The 18852-nt window shown below is 31.4% G+C and overlaps 1 protein-coding gene across 1 annotated transcript in view; it reads right to left on the reverse strand.

Moving 5' to 3' along the window:
• The window catches only part of LOC131855176 (transmembrane protein 151B-like), a 57137-nt gene that overhangs the window by 5112 nt on the left and 33173 nt on the right, over positions 1 to 18852 (reverse strand). The window contains exons 2-3 of the mRNA XM_059206424.1: positions 4561 to 4709; positions 1444 to 1647 (exon numbers count right to left, since the gene is read on the reverse strand). Coding sequence (XP_059062407.1) covers positions 1444 to 1647; positions 4561 to 4709 — 353 coding nt within the window. The remainder of the gene's footprint in view (positions 1 to 1443; positions 1648 to 4560; positions 4710 to 18852) is intronic.

An 18852-nucleotide genomic window follows, 5' to 3' on the forward strand; every position in this document is an offset into this window, starting at 1 on the left:
GTTTGGAACTAGATGGCGCTGTGTGCATTGTCCTGCGATACTATGTTCAGGCGTCTATAGGCTACGGTAACCGTTTATCTTCAGATGGATCGAATTCTTGTTTGCCATTATTGTAGTATAATAAATAAATATTTATACGAAAAAATAAACGTATGTATTACATATAAAATGTGTACACACATTCCATACGTAAACCATATTTTCATTACATTTTTAGCGTTCCAACATTCATTTCATCTCAGAAATTCCGTTTCATCACTCTTTGTTATTCATCTCCGCAATATTTCTTATGAAACCTTAATTATTACACTCATTCATTAAGCATACTTCATCTTTGTTATTTTATGTTTCTCAGACAAACATGACAGTTACTGAAATTTTCTTTATACAAGCATAAATCGTAGGTACTGTGTGAGAGATTGCTTTTAGCAATAAGGTCGTCTTTTGTTAAGTACATTTATATAATTGTTACACTTTATATAGTGTCTTTTTGTACTTTTTTTTTAATAAACTGTTATATTATTATTATAACACTACCTATTACTTGTGATTTCGTTTGGTTTATATAGATAATAATAACCCTGAAAAATTTACATAATGCAATCCAGTCCCAAGCTAAGCCAAGCTTGTGTCATAAATAATAGACAACTGACAGAAATACTTCATTTACATTTTTTAAATACATGCATAATACACATACATAGAAAACAGTCAGACAAACAATGAAACTCATGAATACAAATGTTTGTAACGTGCAGGGAATCGAACCCGTGACTATCGGAAGTAAAGCGGTGTGCTAAACCGCTAGACCACAGGCCGTCAGATAAAACAATTGGTTGGAAGGAGCATTCTAAGTGTAGTGGTCACTTAGAATCAATCATCAGCCTTGAGGTATCGACTGAGAAGAGTCATGTTAACTATACTTCATTTAAGAAACATTAATTTCAGACGCAAACAAATTGTATCATTAACAGTGTCGTAGGACTGTATATGTATTTCTGTTACAGGGTGAGATAAGGTAGTCTATATTACATAGATCATACGATCGTAGTTATGCAAAATGCTGTTTTTTCGACAGATTCAAATGACAAATTCTCTTGGCCGCAGCTGGCCTTTACAGCTTCACCGAACGATAGGGGGAGAATTCAAATGGCACTTCAAACTAGCGAAAGGATTTATGGAACAGCTGAAGATCAACTCCTGCCTGACGGATAGGACTGTGGATGGGGATCGAATCCTTAGCGGATCACTCAGATCCGCTAAGGATTCGATCCCCGTTTGAATTGGACGGGGGATCAATCTGAGGTGAAACTACCGAAATGGCAACGCATGAGAGGTATTACGGGAGTCACAGAATGATGTCACTAGTGCTGTTTATGTATTACCACTTACCATCAAGAGTCAGCTTGCTATTCCAGTAACATAAAATGAAAATGAACATACCAAACCCTTGGCGTGGCGGTCCTCATAGAGTGAACCCTGGCGTTGACTGCAGCGACATCTACCCTTCTCGCCAGCTGGATGCGAGCAGTGCTGTGGTAACATTCCACCAGGTACACCAAGTACAGCAGCAGGACAAATGCGATGGGTATGTATGCGTAACCGACGTCACATGGCGACTCTCGCACCGTCCTTTTTATCGGGTTCCTGAGGTAAACAAAACTATTTTAGATGTTAGTAGAATAGGTTATTTTCAAATAAAATATATGTCTATTATAACCTCACGACTGATATGGATGAGGTGGTTTAGAGGCATTGTCAACTGTCGATATCATTGGGAACGTAATACTTGGCATGGCTTTATTTATCGGCTTATCTTTGGATAAAATTGTTTAGTATTCATTTGATTTGATATCGGTATTTCTACGAGTATCACCGGAGACTTAGTCAAAAATATAAAAATTCGCAGAGACAGTGGGTAGATATCAATTTGCCTATACTATATATATATAGAATATATATATAGAATACAAAAACTATTATATAATATTCCTTTCATACATAAAGTAAATCTAGCCTATTCTAGACTATGTATGACTGTTTAACAATAGTGATTCTAGAAATCAGTTTTAAGAAATTAGCCAGTTAAATGGACATACATACAAAGTGGAGGGAACGAAAAATTATCATATAAATTAAGCGTTCTCGTGTTAAGTGTCAGGATCAGATCATCACATTCTTGTCTTATATGTCTTCTTTAGAAATATACAAAAGAACGGCACCGTCCGCGTCGGCACTGGACCTAATAATATTATCTTAGGTTAAGTCATTCCAAAACGTCCTAATAGTTACTGAAAAATAAATACTTAAACAATAATAAAAACATTTCAAAAGATTCTAAATCTAAGTATTAGAAGTAATTTTACACATAATAAAAGTCTGTCAACCCTAATATAATAAAAAAAGTCGTGGAAGTTAAATAAACCTTTATATGAAAATGTTTAAAAAACTCACAAGACATGTATCCTGTTCAAATACACATACTTCTCAGTTTTAATGGTGTCCGCCCTTGTAGATATTTGAGTTTAAGTCTGAATAAAACTTTATAACAATCCCTTGAGATTTCCTGAATTTCCTTGCTCGGATTGTCAAGAACACTCGAACAAACTCGTGTTGCCAAGTTTCTGGGTTCAGTGGTTTGAGCTGTCAGTATGTCAGTTAGTTTGTTCTTTTGTGTACTAGCAACTTTAAGCAAATTCCATTGCGCATCAGTATGATCTGTTTCAGTTATATTGTTTTACTAGCTGTTTACGTAAATACAACACCTAAGAATTCATTTTCTACCGACTTTATAATAGAAGAAAAAATTCCGTCTTAATTTGACTGTATTTTAACTAATTTCGATAATTATTTTTATGGCCATTGCTAGCATTGTACCCTACCAGAACGACCAATACCATCGTGCTAATTACTGATATTAATTTTTTAATTTTGTATAATTAATTGCCCACGCAAAGATCATTACTCCAAATGGGTTGTTACCCGTATTGTTATACGGAACCGTAATTTGATTTGGATTAACATAATCTGTTATCATATACCAATTATTGTCAAAGTCCTGTCGATAGGCGGATGCTGTAGGCGATTTTACCACTCATGTTCACAAGTTTCAATTTTTAATATGTATCATGATTTAATTACTCATATATTTATATCCATAATAAGATGATTCTAAAGTTATACATATTGAAACTTATACTAATCAAAAGTAATTCCTATTATTATATACATAATAGTGATTAAAAAATAATAAAATTGTACTTAGTCCTTTTTTTAATTGGTAATATATTTTTTATATTATGGTCTTACCTTAATAATAATTTTTCTAGTTGGTATTTTGTATTCATACAGTCCAACTTAAAACTGTAAAGTTACAACTAAGTTATTTAAAAGGGCAACATACTAGTTTTCTCTCTTTCCTGGTGTTATGAGACGCATTCCGTATGAGTGTTGGACAAAAAAATAAGTGATGTCTATTCAAAAGTGCTTAAATGTGACGTATTTGAACAAAGAATTTTCTATTGTATTCTGTTCTAAATAAATAAAGAATTAAAAAATTTACACATAAATTAAATTTCGAATTCCAGACACGACGTCTACTTAACTCTATATTCTGTGATCGTAAAGCCTGTAAAACCTTTTGTGTCGTCACAGCGCCCCATTGTCGTCAGATGCCGATTGAACTCTCAGATAAGAACAGCATCAGAACGGATTGTTCAATGGCTGCCGTGTTATAGGTCATCTGATATAAAGCTTATCAATGTGTCACACAGTCCATAATCTATAATACCAACATTGACTATTAAAATTGATACCCATTTAGTTAGTATCAATATTTAGAATACGTGCCGCTTCGATCGTCAGTATGAGTAGCTGGTAGATTGAGTTATTTATTTATCACATACATATTTTATGATGTTTTACAATGAAACGCTTTTTTAATGTGATCCCATCTTTTTTTATGTAATACGAATGGCAAGGAAACTGATACGTATAGAACGTGCCACCTGGAGGTAAGTGACAAATGTAGTCTGTATACATGAATAATTTATGTATTACAATTCACTTTATAAAAAAACCCTACGAATATTATGTGTAATATAATATTCGTAAGGTTTTTTCTATTCGTAGGGTATAATATGGACCTAGAAATGATAACTCATTAATTAAAAAAAAACTGTTTATGTAATTAACATATATCGCAGGTTTATAAGTTTGGTTTTTTTATGAAAGAAGCTTACCTCCTCGGTAAGCCTCTTTGAAGCAAATGAGTTTCATTTATATTTTTTTTTAATGGATGAAATGTAATGCTGCTTCCTACGATAAAGGTATAGGCTGTCGGGGCATCAGTTCACCCTGAGTAAGAAATTAGGTCAGTTAGTCCATCGTGACGAATTAACCATGACGGTTTCCGGGGCGGGCTGTGTTTGGAGGTCGACCTAACAGTGCAAATTGTTAGCAAAAAGGGGTTACTATTTGTCATTACTAACAATTCATTTCCCCTCAGAGTACAAAGTTATCACCAGATGTATTGAGAGTATATTTTGTAGATATACTTACGAGTCCAAATCAATAAGGTCCCGATCGATCTCAGCTGTGTTGCACCACACCACAGAACCAAGGCAGCCGGCGATCATCAGCGTCAACAAGAAGCACTTCCAGTTACCCTCGCGTCTTAGAACACCGCCTAAGCTTTGCTGTCTGGGTCGCTAGAACAATAAAAAGGTAAATTATTAACTTAAGCTCATGAGTCCATTTGCTTACGAGTATAACTGAGAAATACATATTTAACGGCCTCAGTGGTCTAACAGTGTAGCACACCGCCTAACTTTGGATGGTCGCAGGTTCGATTCCTCGCACGACGCAAACATTTGTATTCATGAATATGATTGTTCCTATCGGTTTGGGTGTTTTCTATATATATTATGTATTTATTTACGAAAAATATATCTATGTATTTGTATCAGTTATCTAGTGCCCATAACACAAGCTTTAGCTAGCTTAACTTGGGTCTAGATGACGTTCTGTGAATTGTCCAGGAGTATTATTTTTATTTTTATTCTTATATTGCCTCAGCTTTCCCTGTTGTTATTTTTTACGTTTATTATTATTATATTATAACCGACACGAATATATATAAATTGTTTCTAATATAGGTAACATCAGATACACAATTGGTACCTTCACTTTAAAGTACCTCCAGTAGTATGGACTTTCTGATACCACCTATATTTAGATTAAACATTAAGATTCCTTGAGACTTTAATAGACAGATTTCCATTTTTTTTCAATTGATGTTTGCTTCAGAAAAAAATGTATCGCTCGCAAAAAATAGTCCACAAAAAATATATGACTATAACTCCAACAGTCTTTCATATTATACTACAAATGACAACAACTGATATTCAAAGCTGAAATAACTAAAATAAATATAGCAGGATACGTTTTTAATAACGTGACAACACGTTATTAAAAACGCCAAAGTCGTAACTGCTACAGGCTTATTTTCCCCAATAAATATTTTAGTATAAATATTTATCAGAGAGGATTTGCAGCTGAATAGGATCAGGTATAATAAGCTAGCGAAGGAACCCAAGCGTTGTTTGCCTTAGAACCTTTGGGACAGGGATGCCAACCGTAAAAGAATCTTCGTACATATATAAAATTTTCGATCTTGGATATGAGGACATGTAAATGTAAATGTAAGTTGACCATTCATCGAATATAGCTTCTCATGTGAGCCGTTGTGCATATAGAACTGAAACTACCAAAGTAGACTGTCAAGTTCCTCACAAAAGCGCAGAAGCCTCCCGGTCACAGGGTTTAAGGCGTGACCTCATCATTCTGAGGATTTGTATGCATTGTATAGCAACTGCTACACACGCCTATTTCACGTGAGCATTTTTTCACCTCAAACCAGCTCCCACGCTACGAAGATATTTACATTCTCGTACAATTTTGTACAAGATTTTAATGTACGAAAATCGATCATAATATAGTATAGGGTTTAGAAGCGGTATTGAAGTAAAACACGATTTTTATCAGATATTTAATATCTTTTTACGAGGCTAAATATTTCAAGGTTGGCAACCCTGCATTGGGATAACCCTTCTGAAGCAATTGTGAAGAAATGTCTTTTATTTACATCCACCTAATAACCGTTGGGCTCTCGGGATCTTCAAGTATGTTTACAGTCTGGAACGAAACTAGAACGGGACCGATTTTATTTCGAGAACGAAATAGATTTGTTTGTTATTATATCACAACACTGTTGCTAGGACTGAAAAGGACCTCAGTGGTATAATATTCCTACACTATCTTATTATCTAACGTCAATGAACTCTATTCCCAGACTATACGTCGTCTATGTGCACGTAAAATTTCATTAAAATCCATTCAGCACTTTACCAGTAACAAACAGACAGATTTCCGCTAATATTCATATTAGTATAGAAGTATGGATATATAAAAGAATAAAATATATCTCTATTCCTAATTTAAAATGCACAATCCATTTATTTGTGCTAAATAACAATATTTGATTTCTATAGAGATTTCAACTCCATTTCACTTTGGTTTCACATTAGATTTTCCATAGAATCTTTATTCTTCCTATGGGAGATTTTCTTTTCATTTTCCTTTCGTATAAATGGGACGCGTGGCATGGAACCAGGATGTAGGTTTTATTGTCATTGAAATGGGTAGACATCAAAGAGCATAAATTGATATCAAATATATAACATAATATGAAATACATTTCGAATAATGAGAGTTAGAATGTAATCATTGTTCCTGCCATTTCTGTAATGACATCTCATGTTGTATTATAAATAATTACATCCAATATTGGATCACAATTCAGAATAGCTTACCACCATCGTAGTACAAAAAAAAAAAATGTATTACAGGAAACCGACGAAACATCTAATGAATATACAAAATGAAAACATTTGTATTCATGAGTATGATTGTTTGTACTGGTCTGGGTGGTTTATACGTATACCAGTTACCCCGACAGACGTAGTCCTGTTTTACCTATGAATGATGAATATTGAATTCGCATTCAAAAATTCTGCACAAATTTCTTATTCTTCAGGAGAAATATTCTTTTTTTTTTCTTTAATAGAATAGAATAGAAAATAATTTATTTCAAATTATTTTCTATTCAAATAAACTTAATTTAAGCGCTTTCGAATAGTCATAGTTATCAATCTTTTAACCTACCGCTCAATAAGACCCTTCTGACAATAACAAACACAACAAGAAAAGAATTAGCGAAATCGGTTCAACCTTTCGTTTCGTTTCGTATATATATATATATATATATATATATATATATATATATATATATATATATATATATTTATTTATTTTTGTTACCATGTATAAATAGACAGAATAGGGAAAATAATATTTCGATGCTATTTTGTTTAAAACGTAGTGGAATTTATGCTTAAACACGTATGTTCAACATGCTACGAAATAAAATTAATTCGAACCCATAGAACACGCTCTGAGGAATCGATGTAATTTTTTTTGTCTCAAGAAAAATTGCTTTCAACGACCTTTTTGAGGCGAATCGGGATAAGGATATTTTATCTCAACCTTAGTATTCTCATATAGTATTAAGTTTATTTTATCAGCTGGATCTTATCTGGGTTTCTTATTTGGGATAGTGATAATATATAAGCAATAATAGATCTATTGAAATAATATAATATTTTTATGTGTGCCCTTATATGTAGTGATGTCGAATTTAATACAATTGATCTGTTGTTATTTGTGAAAGCCTGTCAGTCGCTTAGTGTGTTTTTATATTGATTCAATATGAGTAAGGCTTACTAGCCTTGGTTTTCCTTTAATAAATAAATAAAATTAATAATAAGTTTTTAATAAGGTGAATATATAATATAATAAGGGTTGAATAATGAATCACTAATCATAATGTAACAGCAAATAGTCATCAATAGCTAATAGAGAGCAAAGTGGAGAAGAATTTAAGGAAGAAGGTTGATAAGAAAAAATTTAAACTCTTTTCTTATACACCAAGAAACTCTCACTCTCTGAATATATCTTAGAGAGGAAGATTATTTGCAGTAAAATATAAAGTTAATAATAATTATACAGAGCCAATATGTGCCTTACTCAGCTTAGCTCAGAAAGTGCTGTGTAGGCGTTAAGCAATTAAGAATATCGAACAAGATAATATAATAGAATCTTATTGGATGTACTTAAATTATAGAGATTTCAATTATCAAATTCAATCTTAATAATACATATCATAAGGATCTGTAATAAACCTACATCAATAAACATATTTTGAATTTGAATTTGAATATTATAAACGCGAAAGTTTGTGAATATCGATGTTTGTTAATCTTTCCCGAAAAAGCTACTAATCGGATTTTGATGAAACTTTACAGTAATATAGCTTAGGCATCAGAATGACACATAGGCTAAACTTTATATTGAAATTTAAGGCGGGTGTAACCGCGGGCACAGCTAGTATAATATAACAGAGGTTAGCTTAGTAGGTGGCGTATTGAAAATATTCACAAATTAATTATTCACCCCTCAGATGGCGGGTATTTTTCTTTCCTTTTTTTAATTCATATGTTGACACCCACGTTTATCAATATATTGTGTGAAAATTTCATTGTATTTACCGCAGACGGTTATAAGTCAATCATAACACATAAACAGACAAATAAACAGTTTTTCTTGTCAGGATTTTACGATTTTGTTATATACTAGCCGTTTTCCGTAACTTCGTCAGCGTTTAATTTAACTTTTTTATTGAAATAAATAAAATTTCTTAAATAAAAGTAGCCTAAGTTACTCCTTATAACTTAGCTGAAAAGTTCCGTCAAAATCAGTCAAGACTTTACAGAGATTAGAAAGAACAAACAGACAGACAAATAGGTAGACAGACAACCAATTATATTTAAATATTTTTTTACTAAATGCATATGAAAATATAAACTACTGTACAGTATATATCTTAGTATGCATTTAATGTTCAATTTCATTTATTTGTATAATTAAGGATTAAGGATATCGTTATGCATAGTTATATGATTTAAAAGTTAATTGCCACTACACGTGTTGGATTACAGTTTAAGCCATATCTTCGGACAATGAAGCACATAACATATGTATAATTGTATAATTACAGGTAGGCCGCAAGTTATCTCATGAACGTCGGAATTAGGGTTGGCAGACCCGGATTTCATCTGATCCGTGTGAATTCAGGGACTCGTCTATACATCTTGACATAGTATAAAATGAAGTCGCTTCCTCTGTCTTCGCTTAGATCTTTCAAACTACGAATCGGTTTTAAAGCAGTTTTCAACAATAGATAGAGTGATTCAAGAGGAAGGTTCATATGTGTAATACATGCATGTTATAGTGTAAAAAGAGCCGAGAAATTAAAGATTTGTTATGAATCCACGCAAAGCTGCAAACGGGTTGCTACTGTGTATAAAACTGAAAGTTTTGTAATCTGAAACATATATTGTGCAATTGTGGATAAACTATTTTCTGTAAAATTTTATATTAGCATACTTATACTAATTTTAACATTTATTACTACAAAATAGACAGCCCTCTGTATGCGTACAGCTATCCTGCTTTTTAACACAGATTAATTAATTTTACTTGAAAATACGTTCATATGTTGTCTTTGTAGAAATAAATAAGTATACATGTAAAAATAAATTCAAGTATGGCTTTATTTTTATATAGACCAATGCTTGATAACGGTTATAGAATAGTATAGAATAGAATAGAAAATCATTTATTCAAATTTACATTGAAGCACTTTTGAATAGTCATTACATTTTTTTAATCTAACGCTCGTTCGGAAAGCTGTCTCATCACAAGAAGAACGAGCAAGAAACTTGCGTGTTGCTCTTTTAAATAATTTTATTATTACTTTACATTTTTAAGTTTAAGTGTGTGAATACAAACCACCAATTAGCACTAATTCAATTAAATACTCCAATAGAAAAAATATTGAATATATAACCAACTGGTTAAACAATTAATAAGAGGAAATCAGTCATAGTGATTAGAGCAGACCAGTCCCTACAAGCAGCACCCGTTCACGAGTATGACGGATGAGCCAGCCATCACTGCGCTCGACCATATTTTAGGAAGCCCAATGACCCGGCCCACCACGCCGCCTCAAGTCTGGACATTTTAGTGAGCTATACAAACTATGACTATGACTACTCAAAACACTAGACTACGTCAAAGTTACTTACAATTGCCATCTGATAGTTATAGTATTCACATTTTACACAAGAATGCATGCGGCAATCAATACAAAAACCGCTATGCTTTCATATTTTTAAAATCAATCAATTAAATCAAGAAAGCAATGAGAAAATTAAATTATAACGTTGTATGCTAATAAACTAATTATTTACTTGATATGTTGTCATCTATGAATTCGTCTATCCTATAATAGGCTTTCTTACATAAAAATTGTTTAATATAATTAATTATTCATAAGCACGCTATCACTTATTGGAAGTTTTTTTTTTATTGTAATTAGAATGGCAATAAGTAAATGTATAACCTGATGGCAAGCTGTAACAACCTATATACATGAACAGCACTACGGACATCACGTTATCATGTGTCACCCGTAATACCACTAACGCGATGTCCTTACAGAACACTGTGATGTCATATCTCCTAACCTATAATCACTGCCTAATCGCAACCTACAACCGAAAATTGTTTACGTAATATCACTAGCGCGTTGTAAAATATCAAACCTCTTGTCCTGTAATCACTGCCTAATCGCAACCTACAACCGAAGACTGCTTACAAAGCAAGCTACTTAACTATGAAATAGGTGAGAGTGACTGAATTGTAACCATCGCTAAGACTAAAATGGAAAATATATTTGTTTGTATCTTGTTAAGTCGGTAGGTTATGCAAAATCATTATTGTTTCTTGTAAAGAGGTGTTATTAGAGCTCGAGGCAATTTACATTACGTTGTCTCACTTACTTGCCAGTACGTAAGCATTGTTACATATTTAAATTCTTATTATAAAACTTCACAAATTGTCAAAGTTAACAATACTCCAACTTTGTTGCTACAATATAAACTTCGCTGGATAATGATATTACAATACGGTTCCTAAAGTACTCGTCACACAATTCAGCTATCTTAAACTATATTGATTATAAAGATATTTGATTATTCGTAAAAGATTTAATTTTAGTTTCATTACATGAAGCTCTATTCCAGACTCTTATATGTCAAATCTACCGTCAGTTCCGAATTTACAGCATAGGCTGTAACAATCAGCTGAATTTAATTTTAAATTATTTAAATTTAGTACACATGTATTATATGCCGATAAATTATAACCAAACAATTTGACAACTGACATATAGACACGTTTTCCCGCGCTTACGGCGCGGCGCGGCGTGAGCACAGAACAATTAACAAGTTGACACCACCGTTATGACAATTGAATCAACCAAATAGATTCTATGTAACAACCTTCAAAGTTAGCACAGTTTCACATAAAAATAGTTTTGTTTTAATTGAGACTGGCGTGAATATGCAGGCCAAAATATTAAAATGAATCTATGCAAATAACCGTGCTGAAAAAAAATGTTTATATTGATTCATAATAAAAATAATTTTGTACTGTGTGATTATACTACCTATGTTTCAAAAGTTCCTCTTTTGGGAAATAAACCTAAAACGACGTCCCAATGTAGCAGTAAAACTATTTCCGAAAGTGGAGAAAAAAATGTGACATGTAATTATTATGTTACATATACTTAATTAAATAAATAAACATAGTTATGGCATAGATCTAATTTTATTTAATAGCGGAGCTAGAAATGTCTTGATTATTTCATATACCTCGAGAGCCAATTGATACATCCAATTAAGTCCAATTAGTTGAAGAATCCGAGATCTCCTGACGAATTTAGGCAAACAATCGCCTCTGATTGTTCGGTCAAGCCACTGCTTTGTTAGCCTCATTTAGAGACGACTGGAATTGTTAAGCAAGGTTCAAAGGCGAGATAATCAAACTGTAATGGACGTTTAGGTTTGTCCAAAGGATTTGGAAAAGATACCCCTTGTTTATTCCTGTATTGCTTCACTGGATTATAAAAGATACTTGTTGCTGGCAGCATGTCCACCATTATTTTTATAAACTTTTTATTTTTGATATCTGTATATATTTTATACTTTTGAATAGATTTCTTCGCTGTGAGCCCTTTTGGGAATTTATTTACACCTACATTTATTTCAATTATTAAAGATTTTTATTGATAGTTGCTGTGTTCCCATTCCAATCACAATACTAATAAATACGGAAATGCCTACCATTTCATAAATGCTAACCGCCAAGATAGACTACTTTTACCGAAGTCGACTTTGTACAAAGTTGGTACCTTTGTCTCACCTATTAGAGTAGCCAACTTGCTTGCTTTCTACAATTATGAAGGGTGAGATAAGACAGTTAAATTACAAAGTACAGAAGCATAAAATCTTCGTCCTCCAGAATGGCGACATTTGTTAGGTTCATGAATATAGGCGACAATTAATACCATCAATTGGGCAATATTTGCTTTCCATTTCAGTAAAATAAAATAAAAATAAGCATTAAGTTTTTACGGAACCACGGGAGTTTTTAGATGGGCTGTCAATTTTCGTGTTCTGCCAGTCACATAAAAAAATAAAAAATGTTATTATTCTATAACACACCATTCCCTTACTCACGCAGTTACACAGTAGACCTTTTTACCCCTCATAAACTATTTCAGGCTGCAAACTTTTATACTACCGTAAATCTTGTGTATTAAACTCAATATTTGATTATTAGTTTGTTTGCTTGGATTTTATTTATTTATAATGCTATATTAATAAATATAGCAATAGATTAAAAAAAGAAGGTACAAAACGAAAAAACGATCTTATCCCTGAAGCAATCTCTTCTAGATAAGCTTATGATAAATACCAAAATATCTTTATTCATGTAAGTCTATCACAGACTCTTATGATTTGTCAAATCTACTGTCAGTTCAGAATGATTTCGATATGTGAAGAACTGATAAGAAACTCAACTCGTATTTTAAATAAATGTTGTACATGTTTACAATGATATAGATTCATTTTGAAATTCAAGTTTGACAGATACTGTTAAAGAAAACGAAAGCAAATGTGTTATATAGACGTGTGCTACGACTAGTCCACACCATCTGCTAATTCTATATTTTATTTTATTCAGAATATTATTCCGTATTATTCTAATGCAATATTTTCCATTACTCTTATCTTTATTTATAAAAACCTTGGCCTGACAATAATAAATGCAACGAGACAGAATTGGGCAGCCAAATTACATAGTTGATAAATTGATCAAATTCTTTTTATTTATATTCTACATATACACATATAACTTTTAACGAAAAGTCATTTTTTTATGTTTTATTGCACCAACATTAAAGTATATAATATAAAAGAAATAAGTAAGTACAAAAGGTAAAATATATATATAGATTAAACGTACTTTTAAGTAAAGGTTTTTTTTTAATAATACTTCATTGCACCAACATTGAAAGTGTACGAAAGGCGGTATAATCGCAAAAGCAATCTCTTCCAAACAAACTTAGGAAAGAGAGTGTTACTAAAAATATATGTATTGGGATGTTATTGTCGAACTTTCGTAAATAAATCTATATTTTCATATATGAAAGCACATGTACGGTGTGGACGGTCGCGTCTGTTATTTTGGCGCCATAAAACCCTGTCCGGATATTGAGTTTTCCGGAATCCGAACGCTGTAATGACAGTCATTCAGAGATATGAAATATATGAATTGGCGTAAATATGAGGAGAGATGTAGATATAAATGGACACAAAATTATTTACTATGGAATAATTGAAATTGATGTTGTGACGGCCCCAATGGTCCAACGGTTTACCTCAGGTGGTCGCGGGTTCAATTCCTTGCACGGTTTTCCACAAACATTTGGGTATGATTGTTTGTATCGGTCTGGGTGTTTTCTATCTATACTAATTATAAAGCTGAAGAGCTTGTTTGTTTGTTTGAACGCACTAATCTCAGGAACTACAAGTTTGAATTGAAAAAATATTTTTGTGTTGTATAGTCCATTTGTCGAGGAAGGCTTTAAGCTATATAACATTCCGCTATGACCAATAGAAGCGAAGCATCAGTAAAAATGTTGCAAAAACGAGAAAAATTATTCATATAATAACATAAGTGTGATGCAGACAAAATTGCGTGGGTCAGCTAGTGTATAATATGTATGAATTTAAAATCTATGTATTTATAATACCAGCACTAGTACCCATAATACCAGCTGTAATTTGGTATTAAATCGTGCTGTATGATTTTTCTAGGGATATAATTTTTATTCTTATATATTTCACCCTTTAATTTAATTAACGGCAAAAGTTTTACATATATAGTATACAAGATACTAATCTTGTATACTTCATACTAAATTTAAAACAACAATCTTTATATTATCACTGTAAATGTCTGAGTGTCATGCGGGCGTTACAGAACTTTAGTAAGACAACAGCCGGCAGCAAGTTTGAAGGAATTTCCCGTATTACAAACTGTTTAATCTGATTTATTCATTCCAGAAACACATGAAATGTTTATGTTGTTTATGATAAGATCTGATGGGTGGCCTACTGCCTGAGGGAGAAATCAAAAGTCACTATAATCGAGGTGTAAGTACAAATTATAACAAAATAGAATAGAATATAAATAATGTTTATTCAAATAAACTCATTACAAGCACTTTTGAATAGTCATATTTTGATTCTACCACTGATTCGGAATGCAGATTCATCACAACAAGAATGAGCAAGAAACTTGTGTGGTGCTCTTTTCAATAGATTTTTTTTTATATAAGCAAATGAAACCCTTCAACGACTTAGTTGGAGGCGTCTTATTTTTTTTCTCTAACACATACGTACATATATATCTTTAGTTCGTAAACTTTTATTTTTAGAAGGTTTCGTAGTTTTCGACTTAATCTTAGTTGTTGTGCTTGTTTTTCAATTAACCATTTGTTGCATTTCGCTCCATTAAATATTGATTTGTACGGAAAAGAAACTCACGTAAGTTTTTATTTATACGTAATGGCTTAGTACCTTACTACTCTACGTCGATGCCAAAAGTCGTTACTTCAAATCTGGATTATACAAAAAAAAATGTAACAATTTACTTCCCCGTGGAAGAAACTAGAATAAGATTTTGTTTATACGTTATGGATTAATAACTCAACATTGACAACCAAAAGTGACTTCAATTCCGCTTAGGAAAAAAAATTGTGACTATTTATATTTTTGACTAATTTATCAGTGATATAAACACCAGTAATAAACCATGGCGTGATCTTTTCTACTATACATATATTACCAAGCCAAATGATGTCAATATTTGTGTTCGCAATAACACCGATATCTGGGATAAAAATTATGAATAAACTTATAACAGTAGGTATACCTATACCTATAGTTTAGTGCTTTCACCTTCGGACGGTTGTGAGTTCTATTCCTGAACAATAGGAAGAATTTCACAGGTAAGACAACTCGTATCGATCTATCATTTTAATATATAATTTATGTATGAAGTATAAAAGGAATTTAAGTGCCTGTCATTATGTGGCTTTAGGGCTATTCAAACGGAAATAACATATATATGTATATATATTACTCAAGGCTACATTTTAGCATTATTGTCAACAAAAATATTCAATATTTCTGAATATACTCGAAAGCTGTAGCTACTGCCAAATTTAATAAATTATAGCGAGGTTATAAGGAAATCGGCGATGTATTGAATATTATTTGTAGGTATATACATATATGATTAGGTATGTAGGAAATGCTTTATTCTTCCGTATATTGAAGTGTAAGTATGATTTTATTAAGTACATATGTATTTATATAAGTACGTATATTTATTTTTCAATAATAGTCAATTATTATATATATTTGTTACTGGCCACTTCTGTTTTTTTTCTATATAAGTTCGATTATAAAATTATATGCGTCGCAAAACATCATTGAGGTTTTGACAATGTTCTTATTTCAAAATGTTTTTTTTAAATAGGAACTATTTCATTTAAGTATTTATTTTATTCTTTCACGGCACGTCACTTATAACTCAATGTTTTGTATGAACATGTGCAATCACTTTTATGGCATTTAATTTTAAAAACGATTGATTACATTGCTTTGTTTTGAAGGATGCTTCTTCATATTAACAGTAACAACTCTCAAAATATAGTGTTCATTTAAAGGCTACGTATGTACATAGTAAGTTATAAGAGATCACAGATAAGCACTTACATTCAAATTTAAGACCATTAAAATACAGATAGAATAAATTCTTAACGCTGAAATTTAAGTTGTACAGGTGTACAAAATAGCAATCACATCATTGGTTCAAACTAAATAAATTAAATTCTTTCTTACTTTTTACTAAATATATTTAAAAGAAAAAACAAATATGAATATGTAATTACAGTAGTTAAATTAATTAATAATTTATATTTAATGAAAGAATTTATTAGTACTTAATTATTTCATTCCGTACTTATAAAGGCTCGGAACGGAATACGAATTTAATTAATTCAGATTATTGTTCGAAACGTGTACCAACAGTGATTACCGTCCATAATTTAGAGTACAATAATTTATAAAATTGTTTCCCCCGTTTGCAAATTGAAAACTTAATTCCGTTGACTGACGTGTCGGCCTACAGCGGAGTTCCGGAATTTCCGACTTGTTGAAAAAGTTTCAGTTTTCAATAAGCAACTGGATTGGTTCATATTTATGTATATAGTTATGATATTACGAGAGCAAAATTCTTCAGATCTGATTAAATTTAAATAATTTTTTTATGCAAATGGATGTTCCATGTTGTCATAATAATAAAGAAAATAATAAATAACCCTGGACAAGTAGCACAATAGCATTAAATGCAAAACTAACATTAACATTAAATGTAAAATACCCATATAAGAGACTTTTCTAAACGATACTTAAAAACAACAAGTTTGTATTCAATCTTAGATTAATTTTATTTATTTTTACACTTTTTTGCACCAGTTACAGAAAATATTAATTAATATAAAAATATGTATAACAATGACGAGTACAAAAGGTGGCCTTATCGCTAAGTAATCTCTTACAGGCAACCTTTAGGTAGACGGTGAAAATATAAGAAAAAGAGTAGGTGGTACAAATGACAACACAACTAATAATACATGCAAATATACATAAATATATATAGACATACATACCTACATAAACATACATAATTTAATAATTTTATTAATACACCACCAAAATATATCATATTATATTAAAAAAAAAACATTTCTTTTTAAATCTGATATAATTTTGTCTTTAAACACAATGTTTGGGAATTATCATTAATTAAAGGGTTTTGAAAAATCTCAGGTGAACAGTGAATTCTGATAATTAAAATAAAGATAAAGGGTTTGCGTGGGTGAAACAGGTGGATAATAATATTGCTTTGGTCGGTTTTTTATTTCAATCATGAACAAACGTTTTATAGATATTATTTCTGTACAATATTCATAACAAAATAAAACGTACATAAAATTTATTTCACCTCCATAAGGGTGTGCGTCACTCACAGTGCTAATTAGGATTTTAATTATTAACGAAGCCCAAAGGTCGAAACATGATAAATATTTTAGTAAAAAATTATACAAGCCAAAAAAAGTACACTTTTTTTGGCTTGTATAAGTTTTTACTTCGTACAGTACAAAAAGTACAATACTCCTGTACTGAAACCAAGTAGACTAAAAAATAAAGTGGTTTCCGAAAGTAAATTTTGAAGAAAATTGAATACCAACCGAGCATTTTGTACATATAAGCTTTAAAAGTTGTTATATTTTCCAGATTGTTCGTTAGGAAAGTTGTTCAGTTTTGTTTGTAGAAATATATGTGGATTATTCTAGAATTATAATAATAGTAACAACATACACAGCACCATCTAGTCTCAACCTACAACTTATCAGTTGTCGTAAAAATGTATGTATATAGTAAAAATTTTTTTTTTTTTGTAAACACACACAGATTATTACATAGGAAACAGCCAGATAATACTCCACAGTTTTGTATTTACAATGCTAAAGAGGATTCTTCCCCTTTGGTATAAATAACACGTTTGCTTTTATCAGCCCCTTTCCAGAGCACCACAATAAGTTATGTGCTTAGAGACAGACACTTTATGTTAAGAGTGACAGGAGTAAAGAATAACCTGAATTTGTTTGTAATGGCTTTACGTGACTAGATTCCGCGATGTGAGAAATTTCAACAAACGCTTGTCACTTTAATAGCATGAGAAAAAGAAAAAAAGAGAGAGGGAATATTTAACTTTTTTGTGGACAAATTTCACGGTCTTATACGGAAATTTCAAAAGGCTTGTGTCTCTCGTCTCGTATGAGTGAAAGAAAGAAAGAGAAGGAAAATTCAACTTTTTGTGGACAAATTTCATACTCATATACAAGAAATTTCAACAAACGCTTGTCTCTCTAAACGCATGAGAGAGAAAAAAAAGAGATAATATTTTTTATAGACAAATTTTACTCTCCGATACAAATTATAAGTATGACAAATTAGTAGTAAATGTGATATAATACCTAAGATGACGTATAAAACCTTTTCTTTGTAAAATAAAATATTATAAAACTGAAGAATTAGTAAATGATAATAATGCTATAATATCGTCAGCAGTAAGAATTTAAAGTTTTGTACTAAAAACTTTAAATTCTTACTGCTGACGATATTATCT

This window comes from Achroia grisella, unplaced genomic scaffold (assembly GCF_030625045.1).
Source record: "Achroia grisella isolate CSIRO2021 unplaced genomic scaffold, CSIRO_AGI_Agris_v1 utg1062, whole genome shotgun sequence".
Lineage (NCBI taxonomy): Eukaryota > Metazoa > Arthropoda > Insecta > Lepidoptera > Pyralidae > Achroia > Achroia grisella.